Source organism: Syngnathus leptorhynchus, chromosome 20 (assembly GCF_054491065.1).
Source record: "Syngnathus leptorhynchus isolate UIUO chromosome 20, UIUO_Slep, whole genome shotgun sequence".
In the NCBI taxonomy this organism is placed as follows: Eukaryota; Metazoa; Chordata; class Actinopteri; order Syngnathiformes; family Syngnathidae; genus Syngnathus; species Syngnathus leptorhynchus.
Genome location: NC_141214.1, coordinates 1,734,145 through 1,761,901, shown reverse-complemented (window position 1 = coordinate 1,761,901; position 27,757 = coordinate 1,734,145). Strand labels below are relative to the sequence as shown.

Sequence of the window (27,757 nt, the reverse complement as noted above, 5' to 3'; positions counted from 1 at the left end):
GAGAGTGAACGAATCACTTCCTAAAGTTTTTCAGTTCATATGACTTGCTGGTTTGAAATGTACTTTTATTATTATTATTATTATTATTATTATTATTATTTTAATAAACATTTATGTTCAAACTTGTCAGGTGTTTTATTCCTTGTTTTTATATTCGCCAATTAAAACAAAAATCAGACATTTGGTTAACTGCTTTATATGACAATATGTAGGTATGTGTTTTACGTTATATGAGTTGGTGTCCCCCAAAATAACAAATGTCGGCCAACAACGGATTTTTTTTTCAACCTTTTATTCAAACACAAACACATTCGGTATTATAACACCATCAACTACAATCCAACAAATACTGTTCACTTTCACTTAAGCTTTTTCCCAAATGGAGTGGCCTGTGATTAGGTACACCTGAAAATGGCGGTGTACCTAATGGAGTGTCCGAGTGACGTCACAGATCAACCAGCCAATCAGAAAGTGGGGGTGAGGGCGGGTGTGGCACTTTTCACTTTCACTTAAACTTTTTCCCTAATGAGGTGATTAGGTACACCTGTGTCCGTGTGACGTCACAGATCAACCAGCCAATCAGAATGTGGGGGTGAGGGCGGGTGTGGCACTTTTCACTTTCACTTAAGATTTGACCATGATGTTTCCCTAATGAAATGGCCTGTGATTAGGTACACCTGAAAATGGCGGTGTACCTAATAGAGTGTCCAAGTGACGTCACAGATCAACCAGCCAATCAGAAAGTGGGGGTGAGGGCGGGTGTGGCACTTTTCACTTTCACTTAAACTTTTTCCCTAATGAGGTGATTAGGTACACCTCCGTGTGACGTCACAGATCAACCAGCCAATCAGAAAGTGGGGGTGAGGGCGGGTGTGGCACTTTTCACTTTCACTTAAGATTTGACCATGATGTTTCCCTAATGAAATGGCCTGTGATTAGGTACACCTGAAAATGGCGGTGTACCTAATAAGTGTCCGAGTGACGTCACAGATCAACCAGCCAATCAGAAAGTGGGGGTGAGGGCGGGTGTGGCACTTTTCACTTTCACTTAAACCTTTTCCCTAATGAAGTAATTAGGTACACCTGTGTTCTTGTGACGTCACAGCTCAACCAGCCAATCAGAAAGTGGGGGTGTGGGCGGGTGTGGCACTTTTCAGTTTCACTTAAACTTTTTCCCTAATGAAGTGATTAGGTACACCTGTGTCCGTGTGACGTCACAGATCAACCAGCCAATCAGAAAGTGGGGGTGAGGGCGGGTGTGGCACTTTTCACTTTCACTTAAGCTTTGACCATGATTTTTCCCTAATGAAGTGGCCTGTGATTAGGTACACCTGAAAATGGCGGTGTACCTAATCGAGTGTCCGAGTGACGTCAACCAGCCAATCAGAAAGTGGGGGTGAGGGCGGGTGTGGCACTTTTCACTTTCATTTAAACTTTGACCATGATTTTTGATTATTTGATTTATTTAAAAAAAAAACGATTCGTTTGAACGAATCTTTTGACTGAACTGATCCTAAAGATTCAGTTCACTTAAAAGAACTGTAATGCACATCACCACAGTATATGCGGGTAAAATGCACAGCTGCCACCCGCAGGTCACATAAAGAATAACGCCCTTCTACCGCAGTTGCGCTCTCTTGCCGGTAGATGTCAATGTTTCCATAGTTTTGCATGAATGAAGATTTAAGTGGGGTGGGTGCGGTATATGTTCCCGATTTATTATGACGGTTTCAGTAATTTGAAAGTCATTGTTAGCTGAATCACACAAATGCAAAACAATTCATTTTATTACTGTATCTGTTTAGTTGCACTGTATTGGCACAGACGAAGTAGTTCTCTCTGTACTTTACATATTATACATTTCAAAATAACTTGGATGAAATAAATACATAGTGCTCACAGTGATGTTAGACTTTTTTTTTTTTTTACATTCATTTAAATACATGATGGACTTTCCTGACAATGAGAACACCTTTTCACACGCGTGACGGAAAACTGCCCAAGGGGCCCATAATGGACTTGCTGGAAAAGGCAATCGAATAAAAAAAAAAAAATGCATTGATCTATCAATTTATAAACTTCCCGAGGATTAGTGGAAACTTGCAATGAAACCTGCAAAGTCAAACAAGACTTCCTTCCAATTGAGGCAGTGATCCAAATGACATCATGAAAACTTCATCAACAAAATAAAGAAAAGACAATACAGATAATAAATAAATGGACAAAGATAACATTCAACAATAGATGAAAATATATTTGTAGCTACAACAGCTTTCACTTTTCTGAGAAAGACTATTCACCAAAGTTTCCAGTGTGTGTGTGTGTGTGTGTGTGTGTGTTTAATTGTAATTGAGGTTCGACTCACCAAACCACTATTTTGGGGATCTTGTGTTGCGCAAATGTTTTTCATTTACGTCTCTTGTGTCTATTGAATGCATACATTTACAGTGCCTCACCTATAAAAACATTTCAAGTAGTATTGCACACAACAGTTAAGTACAAGATTATACTTGCTAAGACATACCCATTCATGGTTGGGGGCACATGGATGATATTTTGATTTAGCTCTGTTCATGTTCGCATAGTATATGATCTTAAGTATGTTAAATGACATTCGATCAATACTCTATTTATATAGATCAATAAGTCAGGAGTAAGATGAAACTTTTGGAATGATATTCAAGAAAATAGTCAAATATGATTGACGCAATTAGAGAGGTATGATTAAAGCTACATAACGGGATGTCAAAAAGATGGCATTATTAGCAGATCTCTTATCGAGATCTCGCATTTGACAATTCGGGTGGGTGTACCTAATAAAGTGGCTACGCTAGTCGAATTCCTTCCGAAAGGTCACGTGGAGAGGTTAGTGATAAGGCAAGCATCTCTGCTGGATAGATGTTCCATGTTTATGTTACAATTTGCATGGCTACTAGTCGTCACACTCACGCTAGGTGAGCACGTCAAACAGTCACTAACGCTAACCCACAAAATATTCACCTCGTTCCTTATGTACATGGACAGTATGTTATTTGAAGTAGTCCAGCCCTGCCACTAAGAAGAACTTCTCCAGGAAAAGTTCAGAGTCCAAGACGGCGATGTGGGCGGCTCGGCCGATCAGCGTGTTGGCCGTGTTGGGCAGAGCGTGGAAAACGTTCTGACGGATTAACCGGCAATCTTTGGCCTCCACGAGCGGCTGCAGAAGGTTGTTGATCATCTCTGTGTACACGGGACCTGGGTGAGGGGGGACAAATAGAAAGGATGACATTTACTTATCATTTTAAATGTATTCATTTATTTTTTCTTTGATGGATAAATACCTGTGGTTTTGTCTTTGAGAGCCGTTTTGCACATCTCTATTCGGGCGGAGTGGAAAGGAACGTAACGGTCCTGCGGTGACGCCACCAGCACGACGTTTTTGAAGAACTGGAGCCCTGGCGGAAATAAAAGAGTTGAAAATAAATAGGCTTATAGATTTGGGGTTTGGTGGCTTTCCTACCCGGTTTCTGACTGAGGAGATAAAGGAATGTCTTCCGCGGGTCCATATTGTCTCTGAAGGTGAGCTGCAGCAAGGATCCCGATTTCTTCAGCTTCTGCATTAACCACAGACCTTAACAGACACACAAAGACACACTCCTGTGAAATTCGGAGGAGGTAGGAGGACACATGATTGGAAATTCAAAAGCTTCATTCTCTCCGCCTCACCCGTGCTGACCAGCGTGCTGTTGTTGTACAGCGTGCCCAGGTGGGGGCCGGACAGCGAGAGGAACGTGTGCAGCCTGGGCAGGTAACAACGGAAGCGAGGCCTCGTCAGCACCGAGCGGATGATGACGTTCCCGAGCGAGTGTCCGATGAAGCTGAAAAACAATGCGTCCGATTCGAGACATTTTCTTAGCTGTCAATCAATCAAGTATATGTTGGAAGCATTTTGGCTCTGAATGACAATTCCAGAACAATAATTATCTTCATATTTATGATGTAAATATCTGTAGTTCAGGAGTACCTAATATTGTGCCTTCCATATTGTGCAAACTGACCTTATTCTGCCTATGGTGAGATTGTACAACTGGATATGTTGAATAATCTCATCCAGCAATCTATCCGTCATGGTGTCAAAATCAGCAAACGTGTCAGTCTGCAAAGAAAAAAAAACATTTCATGTTTTTTTTTCCCGATTTATTCAAATTCACCTGACTTCATCTACAAACGTACCTGGTTCCTTTCCGACATGAGAAAGTCCAGCCGGGATCCGGGCAGGCCTAACTCAATGAACGTCTTCACCAGGCGAAGGTCTGCGCTGTTTCCTGGAAACAAAACAAACAAACAAAAAAAAATCGAATCAGGCACAATGTCAGAATTCTTTTGATAAGCAGAGATGGCTCTCACCGTCTAGGCCGTGCACGCACACCACCAAATGTATGCCGTCGTCAAATTCCTCGTCGTCCTCCTCGGGGGGGAAGTAGGGCAGGTCGGACGCCAGCAGAGGGAGGTCGCTATATAGGCCGCCTTGGAAGCTCATCCCTTTAAAAAGCTCCTCTTTGGCTTTAAAGAAACTGGATGTGGAAGCAAATCATAACAGAATGTTAGAAAAATAAAAACAAATGCATTAAAAAAAAAAAAACTAACCTCAGCATGCGTTCGTTGGCCTGGTGGTCGATGCCGAGCTGGTTGGCTAACGTCGGGGAGATGATACCGAACGAGCCCAGCGGCTGATTGGTGATCGGTGAGGTAGTCGGGCGAGTGGACATGCCGCTCATGGACGGAGAGTCTTTTAGAACACTAGAAAAGGGCAGGCAAGTAGGCGCGCAGGACACCGACATGTTCACCACCTCCACCATCTTCTTATTGACGAAGGCCAGCCCCGAGTTGGGCGCCTTGGAGGCTTTGGTGGGCTCATCGTTCTCGCCGGCCGTTATCCCGTTGCGAGCCATCTCATCGGAGCCTTCCTGGTTATGAGTCTCATCAACATTGATGACACTCAACTGCCCCGTTGCGCTTTTATGAGCACTTAACCGATGTCCATCGAGTGCTTCCAAAGCGGCAAGATGTACATCCTCCACAGAGACACTCACCCCGCCGATGTGATGATTCGGAACCGGACCGCCGGGTCCCCCCGCAGACTCGCAACTTAGCGCCGAGCTGGATTTTTGAGGACGATTTGCCGTTTCAGAACTTGCGTGGAAAATGTCCGAGTTCAAAGGAAAAGGGGTCTGTTGCTCGAAACGACTTGAGGCATCCTGAATTTGAATCCCGCGCTCTTCCTCGTTGTCATCCGGGCTACTGATCTGCGGCGCGGACATGGATTTGGTTAGTTTGCCGCCGTGGCTCTGCTCCCGTTCGTCCTCGTAAGGCAACGAGCTGATGGACGTCAACGAGGCCTGTATACCTCCGCTACCGTTGCTCTCCATCTGCAGGCCCTCCAAAGAGCTACGGAGGACCGGGTGACGGAGCGCTTTCTGCCGACCAATTTCCCGTTGGCTGGAAAAATCCAAAGGGGGCGGAGCCCGCAGCGCCGCTTCCAGGGGCCACGCCACGGAGCTGGGCTCGCTCTCGATACCAGAGTCCGAAATGACCGAGGACGAGCGCTTTATGATCTTGGAGATGATCGCGCCTCCTCGATGGGGCGCCTCCTTTGAGAGACCGCCGGGAGAGGAAGATGAAAAAGAAGGCGTGGAGACCACGGGGGTGCTAACTGGAGCGTCCTCACTGTTTTGGCTCACGTTGTCCTTTGAGGTATCATCGGGGTTGATGGCATCTTCTGGAACAAGAACTTCTTCTGTTGGACGAGAATGGAGATCTGCTGAGCTTTCCTCGACTGATGAGATGTCCTTGGATTCTGCTACTATTCTTTCCTCCCTTGGGATAATGTCCTGAGAAAGTCTGCTTTGCTTTCCTATGAGCGACACATAGGTGGTCAAATCCATACAGTCGTCACTATCCGAAGGATCCTGGGAGATTTCCAAGCATTTGGCGCTCAGGCGAGCGTCCGAGTCGATGCGCTCGTCGGATGTGGTCGCGCGAGGCGCCGACTCTGCAAAGACAAAATTGTCATGACACTTTGAGAGCAAATCCGCCAAAGACATTTTGTTTACCTTTTTGAGCAAAGTCCACATATCGGTCCTCAAAGATGATGGGAAGGCTGTTCCAGTCTCCATCAATGTCCAGGCACTCGACAGGTAAAGGAGGCATTTTGGCCAAGTAGTCTGAAGAGCGCACTTCTGCGGCAATCTGGCCCTGTCTGCTGATTCTTGCCACGTACACATAATCATTTCATCAAGAGGCTCATCCAGATGAGTTTGATTTTTTTTCTGCTTCTTATACTTACAACTCCTCTTGAAATAGCAGCGATGTCTCTTTGGGGTGCTCTGTGAAGAAATACGCCTCGGAAAATCTCCTCACCTATGAGGAACAAAATATGGCGCTGAGCTGTAATTGGGGGCTGATGATTGTGTCATTCTCTCATTTCAAAACGTGTCGCTGACAACAAATCGCCGGCAGGACAAGACTTCTCGCCCAAGAAAAGATAATTACAGAAAATGAGTTAATTGAAATTCCACTGACGTGTGAAAGCTTGCCAGCATCCCGCCACAACGGGGTACTTCAAAAGCAAAGCAAATATGTTGATTACTTTCAGACAAATGCAACAAAGCACAATCGCCCCGCCGAGAGAGACACAGCCAACAAGTATTCATTTGAAATGGGACGGTGATTACGCAGCACTTGCCGCTGAAGATATAATCAATTGTCGGCAAAACAGCATTTTTTTTTTTTTGTACAATCACGGGATGACCAAAAAAGATAGAAAAATTACAATAAAAAAAAATGCAACTGCTCAAATATATATGCATATAAATTGTAAAAAAAACACATTATAAAATTGTAAAAAAAAAAAAAAAAAAAAAAAAAAAAACATTTTAAAATTGTCAAAAAAAGTCATCAATTTGAATTCCAGTTTTGTTAGCTCTCACCCTGAGCGTGTGGTGCTCCTGAGCCAAGTAGGAGAGGACATGCGGGTTGAGCACGGCCGATTCCAGGAAGCCACTCCACAGAGCGTTCAGCTGCGTGCAGAGGTGGCCCACGTCTGTGCTGATCTGCTCGGCCACCTTCTCGCGGCCCTCTTGCAGCTGGCGTGGACACAACTTATCACGTATGACTTCCTCTCAAAGTGCCATTTCCCTTTTCCGACACTCACATACCTGTAACTCTATTGCCAGCTGATTTAGCGTTTCTTCCACTGGCAGGACTTCTGAGTGTCATCAAAATATTTCAATCAGATTCTAATCATCATTCGACCTTTTTCAAACTTTGTTTACCTGTGTCCACCGGCATCTGCTGGAGCTGCGGCACTTCCTTCATCAGCGCCGTGCAATAGCTGTTGAGCGCAGCGTGCGCCGCCAGCAGAAGGCGACAGAGTCTTCTGTGCCAAGTGTGCGCTCTCTGCAGGCAGTCCTCACTGGGCACATAAAAGCTCCCCTGGGGAGAGAAGAGCCAAATGTCAGCCGCTTTGTAGGTCGGTCGTCAACTTCTCTTTCCTTACCGCCACGTGCATTAGCAAAGTTGTGGTCATTACGTGGGAGAAAAAAAAGGCTCTTAAACACAGCTTGCCAGGACATAGACTGCTTTTGAAATACACATCTCGATTAGCGTCGGGATGTCTGCCTGGTACAGAACCGAATATAAAAAGTCATTTAGATTTATCATTTGGAGGAGGCTTCATATCTGATATCTGCTCGACCTTGACCAGAGCTGCTTTCTGGGATGTTTTTGTTCTGCCATCCAAACAAAAAAGAAAAAAAAAAAAATCCCAAATGGCTCATGCCTGGCGTTTGTGCGGCCATACTGTAATTTTCCTTCTGGGGCCCTATCATCATACCTGCATGCGCTCTGTAATCGCAGCAGCTCAGTATCAGAAAACCAGGAAGGAACATCTGTATGTTTACTTTCATAATTCACGTCACCTATAAGCAGCGTGACAGGTAGAAGAAAAAAAAAAAGTCATGTTTTTGTTTGAACTAGTCATTATCCAAGAAACAGTTTTTCGGTTGGACTGACCAAAAATTGGCTTCACGCCATTTGACTATATAAAGTTGAGCGAGTGCGAAATCTTTTTCACCTGCAGCGACTTGGTACGTGGCGCTTGAGAGCAAAAACTCATTACGGGGATCAAAAGAAGACATCTCAGCACCACCCTTCCCTTCCCTTCCCTCCCTCCCTTCCTCTTCCTGGTCTCGAGCTTATTAAAGTGGCCAGCCAGGGGTGGGAATAAAAGCAAGATGGGGTCGCTCATTAAGATTTACAATGGAGAGACGGTGATGTCGGAAGGAACACGAGTTGCCGGCTTCAAAAACTAAAACCGTACACTTGTCAATTTAGATATTAGTGGAACCCAGTTTGTGGGTTGGACCTAAAAAAATGAAGTCTGTTTGTTGCACTCTTCATCTGAGTTTTAAGCCTCGTAATCTGCCTCACGTGACCAATCCAGAGGATGACACACATCCAAAATCAGTAACTCCGATTTGTTATGGCGACCCGAAGCAAATCCGGCAAGTCTCCAAAGGGATCATCTCCTACGTCAATGGGGATAACGCTCACTCAGAGCGGGACTTCCCGCGTCATACCTCGGAGATGATGGGCTTGCAGTAGCCCGCTCCCAAGACGAGGTTTTCCACAGAGATGGCAGCTGGCTCGGCGGTGCTCTCCGCCGAGCCTCTTCCCAGCCAGGAGCCCTTCCCCGTGCGAGCAAAGCTGGACGGAGAAGATACAAAGTATGTCCGAGAAGATCACGTGAGAAGAACATCCGTAGAACTTTGTGCTACCTGATCAGAGGCTGATGTAAGGCAACCAGTGAGGCGTGGACGGACACGGAAATGACGGACAGGTGGAAGTAGTCGAACATGACGGGAACGTGATGATGCAAGCCTCTCTGCGGGTGGAAGTGAAGGTTGAGGGTTCGGCTGCTGATCAACGGGACCGAGACCATGTCGGCCAACCTGGGAAAGAAAGCCATCGATCAGGATGACAATAATCCGAATTGTCAAAATCGCCCGTGACGCCGCCTACTGTTGCTCGTTGTCGGTGAAGTGAAGATCCAGCTTCAACTGGAAGTCCACCTCGCCGAGGGCCTCCTCCAGCTACAAAGGCAAGAACATGGAGATGATTCCCATCGTGCGGTAAATCCAGGGATCAAACCTGATCTGATTAAAGTCTTTCAAAGCATTTCTAATCATGTTCTCTCTGGCTTGCAAATGTGTTCTTGCCTATCATGTGACGTCCTACGTGTCTTCTCATCTTATGCAAAGCAAGAGAATTAAAGTAACAAGGAATCAAAGGTGCCCAGCGTCGTGCCAAAACAAGCCAGCATGAAAGAGAACTAATGGAGTCTTTTGAAGGTTGGTGGTGTTAATAGACGATGAGAGCCCATCCCCTGCTGCGTCCCAAACAACGGCAAAGGCGGCCATTTTTCCTCATCGCCATCGATCAGGCACAGATGCCAATAAGCCGGGAAAAGAGGGGCTATTTTGGTCTGCGTTATCTCCGGATATGAGCCCAACGCAGATAACCTCCGGAAGGTTAATGAGCCGAAAGCCTTTGGGAGATCTCACCGCCGACACCCGGCGTGTCGTTACGTCATTTTGTGTCTGTCGACTTTCCTTCTCCAATGTTTTTGGTAATAATTCATATCCACATGGAGTTCCGACGCAACGAGGATTTTGTGCACGTCACCTTCACGCTGACGCGGAATGCTAAATGATGCGAGGAAGCAAATGATGCACAAAATGAGTTGGTAATGCGGCTCGCACCGCACATAACCAGATGCACAAGTTTTCAGTTTCACCATCTAATAAGGTGACACACAAAATGTCACCGGCGTGACTCACCCGCTCTCCATCCAGCAGCAGATGCACTTTGAAGACCATGCTGTCGTTGACAGCGATATCCTCGTTCCTGTAAAGGATCTGGAAGATCCGGCTGAACACGACGCCGTCGTACACCCCCGGGGAGCTGAAGCTGCATTCGCCTACTGGGCATACATGACAACACAACGGGATGTCGCTGTACATATGCAAATTGGATGTTTGATGTATATTTCAAATTGTCAATCGTTGCACTTCAAGGTTGCGCTGGATCATAAATTAAAGATTGATTTATTTAGCTAGTTGCAAGGACCATAACAGCACACATCTTGCACTTTAAGGTTGCATTGTATCCTAAATAAAAGATTTCTTTCTATTTCTTTTATTTTCTTTTTTGCAGGGATCAAGACCGCACACATCTTCCCATGATATGCTCTCTTGTTTGGTCTCGTGCTATTTTCAAACAAGCAGCATCGGCCTCCAGCTGCGAGGCCCGAGAGGCCTTTGAAACGTCCCGCAGAGACGGTGTGCCTGTTTGGGTCTTAAAGCCTGCCTCTCTCCACGGGTGGGGTGGGGGGTGGGGGGGAGGCCCGCTCCTGATAATGCCGCCGCCGCTCCCTGTAGCATCAAACGGCCTCAATGCTGACGAGTGGGAGTGTGTGACTCGTGTCAAAGACTTGTTGGATGTGTGAAGGAGACCCGAGTGCCGGACTGAAAAAATGATGACTAGTTTTAGACTGCAATTGAAATGCAAAATTGTTTTGCAGACTTACTTGAATTTTGGAGTTATGTACCCAACTTAGGAATGATGCAAGAGCTGACAAAACCCTTTCCCAATGAAACGACATATTTTTCATCAGTGATTTTAAAAAACAAACAAAATTGTGACGTTCAAAGCCAGCCAGCCATTAATTTTAAACAGCCTCTCTCAACTAATTCAGACCAGGCCGAAACACTAATGAACGCCGACGGCAGCTTTTAAACGTATGTTAAAAGCCATCAAGACATGCGTCAATCAAAACAACGCAATATTCTTACATTTTGTTGCGAACGTGTCACACATCAAACGCTTATTGCATAATGAGACGCTTCCGTCTGTACACGTTTTGGGGCGTTATCACATCCTGCACTTTAAAACTTGCTCAAATGCCCCTAAGCTTTAGTCACAGTCATTCTGTGCCTGAAATAATCTGTTTAGAGCTTCCGCTATGCTACATCTGCTGTGTATTAGTGTGTGCGTGTGTGTGTGTGTCCTAACAATAAAAAAAAAAAAAACTCTCAGCGTACAATTGCTCTTGGTGATCCTACGACATCCCGCTTTGAAGATCATCACGTTATTGCGAGCGAACGGCTGTCGTTAAACGCTTCAGTTGAGTGTTTGACGCAATCCGTCACGCACGCGACCAGCTCGTCTGGGGCCCAATGCTCGCTGCTCTTTTTCTGATGCTGCTGTGTATGCCCCGCCCACCTACCCACCCGCTCTCTTTTGCAATCAGCCTGCGAGGTGAGCTGCCTTAATTGGTGACCTTGTGATAGTGTGGCAAATTTGTCTTTTTTTCATTCCTCTCTGCTCAATCTTTCCTTGTCCTCTAAAGAACAACCTCTTTTTTTTTTTTTTTTTTTTAAGAGCCAGATCCCCACAATCTGCCAAAGACACACACACACACACACACACACACACACACACGACTCGCCAGTCCGGGGAGGCTAAAAATAACCGTTATTCCTGTGAATCATTATTGTCAGTGAATCGGCTTCCTGGATAGCTGAGGAAGCAGATTGCAAGGCTAAAAAAAAAGTATGTAAATTGAGCGTGCGTGATTGTATTTCACGTTTGTATAGAGGAGGAAGTCGTCATGTGAAAATACTTGAATGATCATTGATTGCGAGCGGGAAGCGATCTAGCAGCCATTTTGCTCCAGTAGACTCCATATTGTGGTTTACATTTCTATTTGTTGTTTATATTGAGTTTTCATTTAAATTGGCACTCACCTGCATTGCCTTGCGCCGTCACTATTAACCTGTGGAGCACGCGAGGGGAAACCTTCAACCCCGTTCGGACCTGGTAGAACCTGATGGAACATATTTGTGCACAAAAACAAGTACAGATTCAAGTTTTAAATCCAAAAAGAATTCAAAATGGCTTCTTTACAGGGCGCCCCAGCCGATGGGAATCAAGAACAGCAAATTAAAATCGATATTGCTTTACGTCTCCGGGGACACATTGGACAATTAAGGGAGCAAAATGTGGCCGTAAAGATAATCATCACATCAGTGCTGCAATGACAACAATTCCAAAGATGAAAGCTTTGACAGAGGCGAGCATACAAAACGCTTTTCAGACAGTCAATAGATAGATAATAGATGTTAATAGCATCACTTGGGTCAATACCAGTTAAGAGATGCAAATAGTTCAGAGAATATAGTGTCCATTTTGTTCTTTCAATTATTGAATAGCTTCATTATTTGGTGTAAATGTCTTACCCTCTCTGAAAAAGGTCCACATTGTGAAACTTGTGCAACTCTATGGAAAACTCCAACGATCCCTGAACTTCAGACATGATATCATCCCAGTCATCACCTGTCAACAGAACATACAATGACATCATGATTAGTTACAAATAAAATTCTAAAAATATCATCAGTGTATGACACACAGCCTGCGGCTTAACTGGCACAAACAAAGCATGTTTGCTTTCTGTTGAACCAACAATGTCTGGATCTCATTTGGACAAAAGATGTGCAAAAACAAAACCATGCAGACATTTTATATGGATTGTGGAAATATACCAGAGGCCAAAAAAACTGCTTTCTCTCAATGTGCCGACTCTGCACTTGCTTTTGACAATGACGGGCACGTGCAGCTTCCAAGAACAGAAGCTTTGGGTTCAAAGACTTTTGTCGTTTAATCCCTTCACTTGTCAATAATTTTGCCGCCTCCTCTCTCAAGAAACAAGTTGAGTGGGCACATTGAACATTGTGTACCTACTTGCCGTCTTCCCCCCTTAAACCAATCTATCTTTGTCATGTGCTTATTACATAACGCCGGCACACACAGGCAAGGCAGACGTCAGCGACTTTATTAATAGCTTGAAAATTCATCAATCGGCTAATTATGTCAGCAAAGAGCCCGGCGCAGACAACAAGAAAGGCCCTCGACTGCCGTTGGTTGATGACGACATGAGAAAGTATCTTATGTCATTTTGTGAGCTGCAAATCTATCTGAAGTTGGTTTTTTTTTTTTACATTCTATGCCTGAGCAATTGTTTTTGTTTTTTGCAGAAAAAAAGCCATGTAGTTCCCAGAAAAGCCGAGACAATGTGTCCTTGGCAGGAAAACACTGAGCCAGAAATCATGTGATGTCATAAGCTTTGCTGAAGCACACACACACACACACACACATGGTGACGTATTAAGCTCTTGGCCGCTGCCTGGACATGTATGTTCTGTACGTCATGTGTCATCTCCACTACCGGGCAAAAAAATCGATTCTTTACTGTGGCGAAGGAATGTAATAAGGTGAAGATTTTTCCGCTGTCGCCACCCGCCTCTTTGCAAACTTGTTGGTGTGCTCTTCCATCTGTCATGTGCTAGGCTAGGCATGACAGTGACCATTTGTTCTCCCGCTTGTTGCGACGCAGCCACACGATCTCGTGCTCTCCCGTTCTGCTGTTGCAGTCACATGAACGCAACAGTGCAGATGTTTGGAACCGTGCAAAACTAATTAGAAGACATTAAATGTTTTTATTAATTTAAATATATATATCTTTTTTAATTTACTGTTCATTTTTTTATTGATATTTTATTTTAGACAAGGCTATGGCCTGTGATGATATATCGTAGCTCCTCCCCCTTCTTAAGCATTGTTTGTTTGGCCCCGAAATGGCACTAACAGACCAATGAGTGAATTTGTCAACACCAAACTGTGCACTGCTGTACTTTATCGAACAAAGTAGGATCTACTTTCAAGCCTTGGTGGAGGTCAGGGCCTGTTTGCTCGTCTGCACGCCAACACGTATGCAAACATTCCGCTGCATATTTTGCTTTCCATCTTCTAGTTACGGCATATTCCTAAAGTACTTGATTTGAACTTCTAGTTTGATGACTATCAACAGTGATGCATTTAAGTGAAAGTTAAACACAAACAAGCGTTGTTAGCGGTCACCTAGTGATGCTCAACATCATTGTCTATACTAAGACCTTTCACGTCTGCTCGGTACTGTCCGAACCCGCCACCGATTCCGCCGTGCTTACCTTAACAGTGATGCAGGAAGTGAGACGATCCAGAGAGTTAATGCAGATGGATGCGCTCCTGTGCAATGTTTATATCTCCGCTTGCAGGACTACGACGGCGGCGGCTGCTGCTGCCGCTGCTGCTGCTGCTGCCGCTGCTGTTGCCATGGTTATTCATCCAGACTCTGCGTGTACTGCAGTCCCCCCCACTTTCCCTCTCCCGCGCGTGCTCTATCGCTCTTCATCAATCCGTGTCTCTCCAATCCACATGGCGGAGAGGAGGAGGATGGGGGGTGAGTGGGATGCCAAATTTGGGCGTCTGTTGCTTAATCCGCCTTCGCCCTCCGGCATCCAGTCCACTGGCTTCTGCGGTATTAATAGTAAAGCGTGCAGACGCGGCGACGTGTGTGTGTGTGAGCGCTGGTGTCCTGCTGCTGCACTCTCGCACGGCGCGGCCAGCCGGCCAACCAGCCGGCTGACATCAGAGCCAGCCCACTAAAAGCTAAAGTGAGCCTTCAAATGAGGGAAAAAAAGATCAATCATGCTGGCAATGTGTCGATGCCACCTGCAAAAGATCAACACAATAGATTAGCGGCGGAAAGAAATCATTTGCCGAACCTTGGGTTCAAGTAACCCAATGTGCTCATTATTATGATGCATGTCTGAAACGGCATCCATGCTGAGTTCAAGGGCAGTCAGTGCAAGTGACAGCCATGGAAGCGCTTGTCAATTCATGTCAGGCTACAAGAAGATGAATTTGAAACACACAGTAGCTTTAAAATCTACCAGACGATTTAATCAAATAACTAAAGGTCGCTGACGGTTGAAAAAAAAAAAAGAAAAGCACTAAAAGTTGTGAGTACTATTTTTGGCGCAAGGTCACAACCACCTTTGTAACTGTCTGGTCATTTTTTCTCATATTATCCACGGTCAGGGATGAATAGATAGATACTTTTCAAAGCAAGATAATGAAATAGCATTTGAATGATTTCATTATTTAATCATTTCATTTTCCAGCCCTGGTGTAAGAATTCAACGACCCTGACCGGCAGCGTAGGAAAATAGACAGACGGACGCAAGATGGATCGATAAACAACACATTTAATTTGATAGATGAAATGATTGCGCTGTTCCTTTAAGGCTCTCCCTCCCATCTTCACCTTGCTTTTAAAATGCCAAAGTCAATCGTAGCTTTTCGCACATGGCATTCTGCCATCGGCTTGGAGCACTCTTGATTAAGGATGGAAGCGCTATTGATTATTATTTTTTTTTCCCTTCCCCAAATGTCCGCCGTACTATTAGGACGAAAAAGCCTGGCGGAATTTTCAAAGAGGTTTGGCCGCAAGGACGCCGACATCCAGGTCATCCAAGAGTAATAAAACGGAAGACTTTCAATCACATTTGAATATTTAAAGCTAGACTTAGCACCAACATTCCATCACTGACCTGGATACAGTAACAACTTGTAGATGTTTCCGTGTATTGTGACATTTACAAGGAAGATCCAGCTGGAGTCCAGCTCCAGGGCGGGGCTGCTTACACCCACAGGTCATGAGTGTACTAGTCACGAGGCCTGATGGGGAGGAAAAAAAACAAAAACAAAAAAAAAAACTTTTATTTTTTCTTTCTTACTGCTGGCTCTGTATGTTCTTGCTCTAATTATGTTAACTGGACACATGGTCGGGCACGCCGTCCCTATTAAGCGCCTTTTGGCGAAGGGAGCTTTTTGTTCGAGGGAGAATTGCGGCCGGTTGGCGCAGAGCATAAATTGCGCGCGGGCTTAATAACAAGGCGAGTTTACGTCAACGCAACAGGGGCGACCGACGTGCATTCCTCGAGCAAACCCAGGCCCAACACGTGTTTATAAAATGCACATATCATCACTGGAGCTCTGCTTCTTCAATCTTCACGATTACCGGGATCATTATTAAGAGAATTACATACAGGCTGCACATATCATTAGGGGGCACCCAAAAAAAAAAAAAAAAAAAGCCAGTTTACACACATGGGGCCCCGGGGCTCTAGCATCTTTTTAAGTGTCGGTAATAAAACGGTGACACCACCTCCTTCAAGAACTCCTGGCCAATGGGAGGCCATTAAGGCAACTTTTATTTGGCCTCCGAAAAATGCTTGAACATCCCCTGCGCCGTCGCCCGCCCGCACTCACTCACTCGCTCGTCAACATGCGCAGGTAGGAGCCGGCCGTGGGGTGGGGGATTCCGATTCGACTTGAACTCCAGCATCCGCAGAGCATCGCCGAGCCCAGCCCAGCCCAGCCCAGCTTCCGTGACAGTCAAACATGGCCTTCCGCTGCTCTGCTTTGACCAGGTAAATAACTCACGTCAAGGCTTCTCATCACTCAGCTTTGTCGTGACCTTCCACACTAAAAGCCTTTCTTTAGTCAATAAGTAGGCAATGATGTGGCGTGAAGAAAATGTTTTATACATTTTTGGGGCCAGTTCAGTATTAGCATTTTTTTCATCCAAAAATATATATGGATTTTTTTTTTTTTTGCATTGGTGGGAACTCCAAAGGGTTAACGGGAGATTTATTCCGTGCGTTCTCACAGAGATCGCACAATTAATTTGTCTCATGTGAATATGAATGTGCTTGTTCCTTTTTTTTTTTTTTCCCAAGCGTCAAATATCACACAAAAAAAACAATTAGGTGCTAATGTGAGAACAACAAATGCTTTGGAGGAAAACGGTTGCCGCCGACTCTCATTACCACCCACTACATTCATTTATGGAAGAACTATTTCAAAATATGGAGAAATTACGGATGCGCCGGTACCTTTGAAATGAAAAAAATGCCGGCGAGACCCCGAGGGGCTTTGAAGATGCTCTTCTCTTCTCTGGGTTGACGTCTGGCCCCGCGAAGACCTTGCTGCTGACAAGGCCGCCGGTCGCGTTCCCTCTCTTGGCATTTCACTCACACGTCGGTTCACACAAATCTGCAAGAGAGTTAACACCGAGAGAGGTTAGGCCCTTGACGGCACCGCCGGAGCATGGCTCTCTCGGATGGATGAGAGGCAACCAAGAGCAGAATTGACTTTTTGGTCATATGTAGGGCTGAAATGCTAAATGATGCTTTCTTCTATTGCAAATCTTTTTTTTTTTTTCTGTGCAGAAAGCATCCATGGACATACTCGCCTGTCCACTTGGCCCTGGTGGCTCTCCTGCTTGCTCCCGCACTTGGACGTAAGTCATTGTGCAACACCTTATTTAACAATGTCTATCCAAAGACCAAAAGGACGATGAGACCGTGGAGGGGTACCTAATGAAGTGGCCGCGCAATGTATGCAATTAATGTTCAGTTCCTGTAGCATGGCGAGGTCACCAAGCGAAGGGGCCCGAAATAGCAGCCGTGCCTTAGTGGTCCGTGTCGTGCAGAGGATTAAATGAGATTAAGCGTTCCCCCTCTGACAGTCCCAACAATGCCATTGTCTGCACTTGTTTACAGAAGCTCTAAATGTAATATGACTGCGCTAAGCTGCAGGTTTTTTTTTTTTATTTCAAAAAGTGCACACGGGAAGCCACGTGACATCATTGCGGTCCGTGGCACGCTCGTTATAGTAATGAGTGGCTTTGCCCGTGTAAAGATGGTAACTTTAACAAGTTGAGCGTGTGGTCAAGAAAAGTGTTTCGCAGCAGTAAAAAAATAAATGGCATAAATTCCGTCTCACCGCTCGGTCTCATGTCTCAGCGTATATGTGGGCTTGCTGAAGGGCTTCCAGATGTGTCAGTTGCTTCCTCAGGTTGTTGACTGGAGTGACTCCAAATGCCTATAATAATAATAAATGATCATAATAAAATTCATCAATAAATGCTGCACCTTCTGTCTTTTCAGAACTGGACTTTAACCGACTGGATGGAGACACCGTCTGCCCACCTATGAGAAGCGGACAGGATGATCTTCCGGGTGAAAAACTTTTTTTTGGGGAGGGATGGGGCATATCTTGTTATTTTATGAAAGGTTGCCCTATTGGCAATCAAAGTATGACTTTGGCACCACCTATGTGCCAAGCAACTATGTTGAAGTTAGCTTAGGAATTTCATTCTGGTTTGAGCTTTTGTAGGTCTTTAAAATAATTTCCATTCAAGCCCATTGTAACAAATCTCCATTTTTGCGCATTTCTACTCAGGTTTTGATTTGATCACCCAATTCCAGCTTGATGTCATCCCGCTGAAAGGCGTGAGGAAGGTGGACGGCTCAACTCCCCTGCAAGTGGCCTACCGCCTGGATCGGGAGGCCAACTTCCAAATTCCAACCATGTGAGTGGTGCAACTTTTTCAAAGAGCATACGCCAATGTGCTCCCGTTGCAGGTGTTGCGTTATTACAGGTCGGCCGCAGATGTTAGCGTATGGCGAGGGACATATAATTGATAGTGCAAACGTGTCTGAACATATTTGACATCTCGCCGACCACAAAGGGAGGATTTATGATGCATTTCTGGGGAGAAGTTGGGAAAAAAACAAAACAAGATGCTCTTCTTTTCTACGAAATAAGTCAAAATGTATTCAACGTCTATTTGAGATCCATCCATCAGGCGTACCGTCGGGTTTGAAGAAAATTAAGAATTTAAGATGGTAATTATAATGCACCAAATCCAATTAAATCATGAGAACACCTTCCCAGAGACAAATCTTGACACGCCTTTTTGGTAATGATTTATCTTCTGCTGCGTGTGCTCCTTCAAGGCTATGAAACAAAAGCCAGATAAATAACGAGTGCTGACAACATCACTAGCTTCTTGTAAAAAATTCACGAGTTCCTAATTAAAGGCTGGATTTGGCAGCAGGATTAGCTTTTTTTTTTTTGTGGCTTCAAATCAACTGTGGCCTCCAAATGAGACCCAACAAGGAATCAGGATTGAATCAAGCAAGTGAATGTGAACTTCTAGAAGAAATAAGCGGTGTGTAATGAATGCCTTGCTATTGGGTGATTATCTCTTCATATTAGCCCTGCAGGCTCACCTTTTTTTAAGCGAACCACGCCATTTCACAGAAGTGAATTAAAGAGTTTGTTCAGGTAATGGCACTTTACATAATGAAAGCCGGCGACCCTTCGGCTTGGTCTACATGGACGCTAAGCCTCCCGCGGGTCACATGCTGTTATGTAACGCCGGTCACACTGAATGCTAATACGTGTTTACTGGCTCTCCGGTCGGTCGGTCGGCCGGCTGCCACTTTAAAGTCCGTCCTCGCCGAGGTGTTTTCGACAGCACATCCTCTTCCCTTCCGTCAGCACATATTTGAGACGATACTAGAAAGAGCCCCGTTTGTTTTATTGGGTAACAGGAAACCTATTTTATTGCTTCACCTTTGTTGTTTACAAGATGTTAAAAAAAAAAAGAACCAAGTCACAGATCTGAATTCGCCACCTAGTGTGAATCTGACTCATTAAAAAACACAGCGAGCGGAGGCTGGCCTAAAGTGGAAGATTGAATTACACCCACCGAGGCAGCATATTCCACAGTGCCTGAATACGCCATAATAGAGTAACATGATTAGCTGGTGAATCTAATTTCAATATTTTGATGCCAGGTGTGATTCGACATTAACTTTGACATGACTTTCACTCTGGCTGAACAATTTTCAAAAACATAATCTCATTGAGTTTTTGTTTCCCTCGATAATGGAATAGATGTGATTTAATGAATGCATTTTTTTTTTAAAATAAAACAAACATTTGTATTCGAATAAACAATTTCTGATTTGTTGTGAATTTTCCAATCATGGATTTAGGCTGAACTTCCCTCGCGGTTTCCCCGATGAGTATTCCTTCATGGTGACCTTCCGCATGATCAAGAACACCGTGAGCAAAGTGTGGAACGTCTGGCAAATCGTGGACGAGGACGGCCGCAAGCAAGCCGGTTTGAGGCTCAACGGGGACCAGCAGTCCCTGGAGTACTTCCTGACCAGCCCCGACGGCAACCTGCAGACCGTCACCTTCCCCGGCCTCTCCGTGCTCTTCAACACCAAGTGGCACAAGGTGATGATCGGTGTCGAGCGCGAGCAGGTCACGCTCTACGTGGACTGCCAGCCCGTGGACCAGAAGCCCATCAAGGGCAAGGGGCCCATTAACACAGAGGGGGACACACTCATCGGCAGGCTTGACGCTGACCCCGAAGCGTCTGTGGTGGTAAGCCACGTCAACGTATTTTGGTGACAGAGACTCCCCACCATTGGCTTTCTAGCCTGCCGCTGTCGTGTCTTGTTTCAGTTTGAGCTCCAGTGGATGCTGATTCACTGCGACCCAAAGAGAGCCCAGCGTGAGAGCTGCAACGAGTTACCAGCCACCGAGGTACGCTGGACCCAGATGCGCTTAGCTGCGGTTTGTGGTGAGGCGAGCCGCCCTATTGCATGCCGGGAAGGAACCAGGCAGAGATGGAATCGCCCAACACGCTGACGGAACGCAAAGTTAGCTGACAAGAAACCTTCATCGTTATGAAATCTTAATTGAGGGGAAATTACAAAGTCAGCTGTTGGTTAATTCATTCCACATATACCTGTGGTCACTTCTGGTTTCTGCCACAAAGAGGGCAACCACACTACTGACATTTGCACTCACTTTCTTGTTTTATCTGGATTTTAAAAGTAAAGTGTATTTTTTCTTGCACAACAAGGATCTTGTTAGACCGTGTTTTATTAAAAAAAATATATATATATAAATAAATAAATAAATAGCCGCATATCCAGCTAGATATGTTTTTTTTAATCTTCTGCAATTATGGAGAAAAGGAAACTTTTCAACAGCATGTCTATCATTCCAACATACTGTGAATGAAATATAGAGGATAACTTTTTATCCGAGTATGCATGTTAGCGTTTGGGATAGCAATTTATTTCATTAGCATGCTTGTGATGCCAACATTTTGGTCGCTCATGAAATGAAACTTCCGCCTCAGACAAGTATTTCAATGGGTGTCATGAAATGGAGTGGGATTAATATTTGCATCTTCGCAAAGTGTTCATCCAGGCTAACATGTCGGGAGGCGGTTACCTAGCGACGGGTACCTTTGTATGACGGATGAGCTTTGTATTGAAATGAGAGCATGACAACTCACTGCAATGATTCTGAGCAGATGCGCTTCTGCTGGCTCTTATGGTGACGGGGGGTGTGTTCACTTTCACTAACTGCAATTTTTTTTTCTTGGTCTGATTTCTTTGGCTCCTTCAGATGTTTGCCAATGCTGAGGTATTTATCTATCCACTCTATCTACTCTGTTTTGCTTAATCTCGGTTGCTTGGGCGCCTCATTGCACACAATAGCTTCCGAGCAATATTCTTTTCAGATGTCATAATTCATACATCTTATTAGAAATCCACTAAATTTGACATACTTAATCATTACAAGCCATTTTTATGACTTACTGTCCATTTCCTGTCGCAGCCTGAAAGATCCATCCAAGGCCCCCCTGGAGTCAGCGGCCCCGAGGGTCCTCGCGGGCCTGCGGGGGAAGACGGTCGAGATGGACGAGATGTAAAAAAAAAAAAAAAAAAAAAAAAAATCTATAAAAAATATGTCTGGCATTTAAAGCATTTTTTTGACAGTTTTAATTTGTCTCCAGGGTATTCCGGGGTCTCCTGGCAGCCCAGGTCCGGCTGTAAGTATACAAAAAATAAAAATAAACTGCCCCTTCGAAAATAGAACCATTCTTCCTCCATAGCTCTTTTTTTTGGGGGGTCATGACTTTAAATCAAGGTAAAATGACTCGCACACCCACAGACGTAAACCTTGGTCTCTTGATGGCTCGCAAAGTGTCAGCCTTGGAAGGCTGAGCGGAGCAGGCAAACCATCAATTTGGCAGCCTGATAATGGAGAGCCTCCACACATGATGGAATACGCCCGTAATTCCCTTCATTTCACGCCAGTTAAAAGTTACGCCATCAATACATAATCAATGACTCCCAGCCCATCGCCATCACTACAAACATGAACTAGCAGAAGCAAAAGGTCAGATCATCACTTGTAAAACTTCAGTCCCATTCCGCCTTAAACAAGCTGAGAAACAATGATGAATGCTCACTGTCACTACCTTTGCACACTCGAGAGACTGTGAGGTGATGAAGATAAAGTTCTCCTATTTGCGTTTTGTGTGTGCTTGGCAGGGCAGCAAAGGCGAGCAGGGGGAAATTGGACTTCCTGGCCAGCGAGGCCTACCTGGTCTCCCAGGACCTAGTGTAAAAAACACCATCCATTACTATCAAGTCTTTTGGGTATGTACTACACTAACATTGTCATCTGTTTATTTCCCACAGGGTTCTCCTGGCCCAATGGGTCCCAGAGGGATAGTGGGCGAGAGAGTAAGGAACTATTTAAAATGCTGTATAAATGTTCCCGCAATACGAAGATTAATTCATCTGAACTGTCTGTTCCCAACTCATTAGGGTCTTCCTGGTTTTCCCGGGCCTGCAGGTCCTGCTGTAAGTGAAGTTTTTTTTTTTTATACAAATAATGCTAGCTCAAAGATGGTCAACTTAATTGATAAAGGGGTGCAGTACTACGTGTGGCACGTCTGTTTTATAATAATAATAATAATAATAATAATAATAATAATAATAAATTTTCTTTGCAAAGCGCTTTTCATAAAAGAATCTCAAAGTGTTTTATATTGAAGCAATGTGCAAAAGTAGCTTTATATACCTTAATTTCAATTGCATATGGAAAAATGCATTGAAGAACGACAGAAAAAAAAAAATCAACAACCACAGAAAACTGTGCACCCCATTTAAACTGCGCTCTTGCATAAAAATTCCCACTAGATCACACAAAACTACAAAACCACGAGGCAATATTAAATGCAAATGTTCTGTTTGTGCATCTTCTATTGTCATTTTCCCTGTCTTACTCACCTGTGCGCGTCTGTCACAGCAACCACTTGTCCAATTAAGCAACCATACGCGTTTGTAAAACTATTCAACCTTGATTACATCCATTTTTTTTTCAAGAACATTCATTGAATAAATACTCGTGAATTTTAAATGTCAACCTCACCTTGATTTGTGCATAGGTATTTTTCTTGCTCTTCTTTACAATTCCAACCGAGATAGAGAGATAGTATAGCAATGTCTGCTACCTTGTGGTTAATAGCGGTATTGCAAGTTTCAATTCCTCAGGAACACAAATTATTTTTAATTCCAAAACATCAATTAATCAAGGGCCACTCCAAGTGTACACGAGCGTCACCAGTTGCCCATCCCTGATCTAAGTCATCAATCATGAAGTCATCAATGATCTTATGTTTGATTTTGTCTTTACAGGGCCCAGCAAGTGAAGGACCTCCTGTATGTGTTCAAACCTTCCAAATTTGGTCTGGTGCAGTGAAGGTGATCTGCTCTAACTGACTGTGTTTCCGATAGGGACCACCGGGAAAACCGGGAATCCCGGGCGATGAAGGCAATATCGGGCCTGAGGTCAGTCAGGGAATGAACCAAGCATATTAAGATGAGAATAAATGTGTTTCTAAGTAATCTAAGCAATTTTTAAATTTATTTATAAATGTTTTGATGACGCGTTTTGCAGGGTGCACCAGGACCCAAAGGGGATACTGGAAAGGCAGGACCTCCAGGGATTCCAGGACCTCCTGGTCCAGCGGTAAGAAAAGCCTGATTGAAATCATTATTTGTGGTTGCTGGTTTGTTTCCTGGGTGCTAAATTTGGATTCAAAAATGCTTATTGCTGATTGGTCAATGCACTTCTCCCTTGTGTCTGTTGGTCTGTCAATTTTGTTCACACACAGATGCTTTTCTTCTCGGGTTCTTCCACTTGGGAATTCCACTGGGAATTTCTCTGTTCTGGTTGTTTGATCTGTGTAAACACCTTAAGCTGCTTTGGGTGTTGTAGATGTGACTCTGCTGTGTTTTTAGGGCCCTCCTGGTCCCAGTGGTGAGGGAAGTGGGGAATCTGTGAGTGTCTTTCAGCCTGTCAACATGTTTCTTGGATGCATGGCTAGGAAATTCTCAGAGAATGTCTCGTCATTGACGTGACAAAACGTTGAGTTGTATTTCTTTTTTTGTTTTGTTTGGAATACATTTGTAGTGCCCTGCAGCCTGCCCTGCTGGACCTCAAGGATTGGCTGGGATACCAGGCATGAAGGTGAGAATTTTTTAACTTATTATTTTTTTATTTATTATGATTATTGGGTTGGTTTTTATTTACTTATTGTCACGGTATTGTTGCTCTCAGGGACACAAAGGTATGCCTGGTGAAAATGGCAAAGATGGTATACCCGGAGAAAAGGTCCGCAGTTTGATTGACACCATAAACAATATTGAATGTAAACAATCAAGTTTGACCATATGACTATTTTCATTCGATCCACAGGGAGATTCTGGACCTGAAGGTCCTCAAGGTGCCCCAGGTCACATGGGAGACGACGTAAGACTATTAATTGTCACAATTATGCTAACAGTGTGTAAATGACTTGTCTATAATGTGATATCCGTCCGTGTCAGGGACAAAGAGGACCCATTGGACCTCCTGGTACAACTGGAGAAAAAGGAGACAGAGTACGTTCAATTTAGCTCCGATTATATTCGATTCGTGTTAAAGTAAGTCCTGTTTCTGTTATAGGGTCCTCCGGGTTTCAATGGCATGCCCGGACCCACCGGCCCACCTGGAGCTCCTGTGAGTAATCTTGCCTTGCATTGACACCCACAAGGAAAGTCTTGAAGAGTGAATTTGTGTCCTCAGGGTGTAGAGGGATTGCGTGGACGTCAAGGTTTTGAGGGACCCAAGGGTGATGAAGTGAGTGCAACATGCTGGCTGGAGAATATTTGAAAAAAAATATATATTTCTCATTTGGATTTTATGTTTGATTAGGGCGCAATGGGACCTCAAGGGGTGCAGGGTCCCCAAGGAGATACGGGAGATGTTGTAAGTTGGATTGATTACATTTTTACATTTTAAAGCACTCAAATCTGTTTTGTTTTGTTTTGTTTTTTTACTTGTGCGGTGGGCTATGACAGGGAGCGCCGGGCAAAGACGGCCTGGATGGAATTCCTGGAACTGATGGTGCCAAGGTGACTCGTCAGCTCAAAATAAATCAATATGTTTTCGTGTCTAAACTGTCAATCTACTCCACAGGGAGAGCCCGGGCCGGTCGGAACCGTTGGCGTCAGGGGGGTTGTGGGCATTCCTGTAAGTCCCCTTCATATTTTATTTTTATTAAGGGTATTACCTAAGAAGTGTTTTTTTTTTTTTCCAGGGGCTTCCAGGCAAGCCAGGATTAGTTGGACCTACTGGTGAAAAGGTAACATTTTGATTTTAATAATTTATCCAAATGACAAAATGACGTGCATACTATCTTTAGGGCGACAGCGGTGCTGATGGAGCCATTGGGCCAATTGGACCTCCGGGCAAAACCGTGAGCTTCCTGAACGTGGACATTCAATTCATGCTTGCTGTACATTACAATAATATATCCCACATGTGGACAGGGTGAGGACGGGAAACCTGGAGAAGATGGAAAACCAGGAGAAAAAGGCTCAACTGTGCGTTGATATTGACTCCCCATTTTATGTGATAATATTTTGAATATGTGATCGCTTTCTAGGGTGAACCAGGGAAACAAGGGCCAGTGGGGCCAGCGGGTCCTCCGGGTATCGAGGTAACAACACCTTCTTAAATTTCATTGGGGTTGTGGCGATGACAAATTAAGGGACTGGTTTCAAAATCGATGCTCGCAGGGTGGAAAGGGCGAGAAAGGCAACACTGGGGAAAGTGGAATGAAAGGTCACACTGGACACAAAGGAGATCAGGTTGGATGATCTTCTTACTAAAATGCCAGAAAGCAAACAAAAGTATTGATTAAAGTTCTGTCGATAGGGGCCGATGGGACCAGAGGGACCAGAAGGAAGTTTGGTATGTTTACCTCTATTGCAAAAATATTATTTGTATTTAATGACCAAAACGTATGGTTCCTCTTTTGTTCAGGGAGCTACAGGTCTTCCCGGAGATCCTGGAGTCAAGGGAGATCAGGTATGTTTTGTATTGTGGTTTCATTGGTTTGAATGAAATATTAAACCTAGCATCTCTCCATCAGGGTCCACCTGGAATTCCTGGAATTAAAGGAGAGGTATAAATATTTTTTTCAGGTTTATAACCAGAGTGGACTGGCTTTGATTTACACTGTTCTACTCAGTATGGAGTAAAGGGTGACAGAGGAGCAACCGGACCAGAAGGTAGACCGGGTCGGCCAGGCCATGAGGGCGTGGCTGGTCCAATGGGATCCCGAGGGCTGGAGGGAGAGCCGGGTTTACCTGGGGCACCGGGTCCCAGAGGTCTGCCTGTAAGCGTTGCGCCTGCTGACTCTGCCAGAAGTTGCTTTTCAAAATAAAATATGCTTATCCACATTTATGAACTCCTCACAGGGCCCAAGAGTTAACGATGACAAGCTTCGGGAAATGTGCTCGGCTGTAGTTGAAGGTAAGTTTGTACGTTTTCACTTGAAATGGTGGGACAAAATGATTTGTTCCTTAATCTTGACTTTGCAGAACAATTAGGAGAATTCATGAAAGATTTCCTAAAGAGGCCCGCCGCATTGGGAGCTCCTGGCGTCCCAGGACAAGCGGGACCACCGGGCCCTGCTGGAGCTGACGGTGCGCCGGGACCACCGGGAGCTCAAGGGCCCATGGGGGTCAAAGGCCATCCGGGCTACTTTGGCATGCCAGGTGTACCGGGAAAGAAAGGTCAGGTTTGAGATGACCCAAAGACTTGGGTAGGATCCCAATCAACTAGCTCCTTTTGTAGGTGATCCTGGAGCTAAGGGAGATAAAGGAGATAAAGGTGAAGATGGCGTTGGAATCAAAGGAAGTGCAGGAGTACCAGGTGCACCAGGTAAAAAAAAAAACACTCAGGCTTACCACGCGACATGTCAAAACAAATGTGCTTCAAAACTACCTTAGGTGTTCCAGGTGCTCCCGGCATCGGCAAAGATGGCAAGAACGGAGAACGGGGCGAACAAGGAAGCCCCGGTGTCCCAGGTGCAGTCGGTCCAAAGGGTCCCACTGGTCCACCAGGTCTTTGTGACCCATCAACCTGCATAAACCGAAATCCACCACCTCTCTTTATGTACGGTGGGAAGAAGTCATCCATTTACAGAAAAAAGTGAGACATGGACGCACCCGGATCTTCAACCCTCAAGTGACGGACGGCGGTTCTAAGCTGGTCCACAAGTCCAGTTTTGATCTTCAGGAGTCTACATTGGAACTGGGGATGTTAGCGACACAAAGGGCAACAAGACACGGCACAACTGTAGAAATTGTATAGACTTGTGAGGAGCGACTTTAATGGGAGTTTATCTGAAGGTGAACGAGCTTTAACAAACTGTAAAATAGAAAACATTTGTTTGACTACATGTATTTCATTTTCAATAGTGTTGCATACCTCACAATCTGAGAGTTTTTCTGTCACAGCGCCAACGAATCATCTTTTTTTTTTTGGCACAATTATGTCAAGCTTTCCAGATAAATTAGTTTTGGAGAGAAACGGTTAGTCAAGATGTCATTCGGGCGTTGCCTGGATACAAAGGAAAGTCAACATTGTCTCCCATGTGGACACATTGCAAACATTTAGTTCAAATATGACCATTAGCTTACGTAAAAAAAAAAAAAAGAAAAAAAAAAAGAACATCAAGGACAATCTTATCAAACGTTCCAGCCAG

At 44.7% G+C, this 27,757-nt stretch overlaps 2 protein-coding genes across 4 annotated transcripts; one reads left to right on the top strand and one right to left on the bottom strand.

Annotated features, from left to right (window-relative positions):
* Positions 1–1,789: 1,789 nt before the first annotated feature.
* Positions 1,790–14,161, bottom strand: fam135b (family with sequence similarity 135 member B). Of its 3 annotated transcripts, XM_085901360.1 has the most exons (20): positions 14,109–14,161; positions 12,339–12,435; positions 11,847–11,926; positions 9,879–10,021; positions 9,061–9,131; positions 8,817–8,990; positions 8,619–8,745; positions 7,314–7,473; positions 7,197–7,246; positions 6,969–7,124; positions 6,326–6,399; positions 6,093–6,247; positions 4,627–6,031; positions 4,387–4,553; positions 4,213–4,304; positions 4,038–4,135; positions 3,706–3,857; positions 3,500–3,610; positions 3,321–3,434; positions 1,790–3,234 (listed from the first exon to the last, which is right to left on the bottom strand). In XM_085901360.1, exons 2-20 carry the CDS (start codon positions 12,413–12,415, stop codon positions 3,029–3,031), a joined length of 3,612 nt encoding a protein of 1,203 aa, XP_085757486.1. In that variant the 5' UTR covers positions 12,416–12,435; positions 14,109–14,161; the 3' UTR covers positions 1,790–3,028. The 3 variants fall into 3 exon arrangements, with proteins under 3 accessions (XP_085757486.1, XP_085757485.1, XP_085757489.1); XM_085901359.1 differs by lacking the exon at positions 14,109–14,161 and having other exon boundaries at positions 12,339–12,548; XM_085901363.1 differs by lacking the exons at positions 11,847–11,926; positions 12,339–12,435; positions 14,109–14,161 and adding an exon at positions 10,628–11,171 and having other exon boundaries at positions 9,879–10,565.
* A 2,225-nt stretch (positions 14,162–16,386) lies between these two features.
* Positions 16,387–27,486, top strand: col9a1c (collagen, type IX, alpha 1c). The gene is made up of 38 exons (XM_085901528.1): positions 16,387–16,415; positions 17,217–17,287; positions 17,937–18,008; positions 18,232–18,361; positions 19,836–20,232; positions 20,314–20,394; positions 21,271–21,288; positions 21,484–21,573; positions 21,662–21,697; positions 22,203–22,274; positions 22,353–22,397; positions 22,482–22,517; positions 23,355–23,378; positions 23,454–23,507; positions 23,617–23,688; positions 23,961–23,999; positions 24,133–24,189; positions 24,280–24,333; positions 24,418–24,471; positions 24,549–24,602; positions 24,667–24,720; positions 24,787–24,840; positions 24,916–24,969; positions 25,062–25,115; positions 25,180–25,233; positions 25,301–25,345; positions 25,406–25,459; positions 25,533–25,586; positions 25,649–25,702; positions 25,782–25,853; positions 25,921–25,956; positions 26,029–26,073; positions 26,138–26,170; positions 26,237–26,383; positions 26,466–26,520; positions 26,589–26,783; positions 26,845–26,931; positions 27,000–27,486. Exons 1-38 carry the CDS (start codon positions 16,387–16,389, stop codon positions 27,203–27,205), a joined length of 2,838 nt encoding a protein of 945 aa, XP_085757654.1. The 3' UTR covers positions 27,206–27,486.
* The last annotated feature ends 271 nt before the right edge of the window (positions 27,487–27,757 follow it).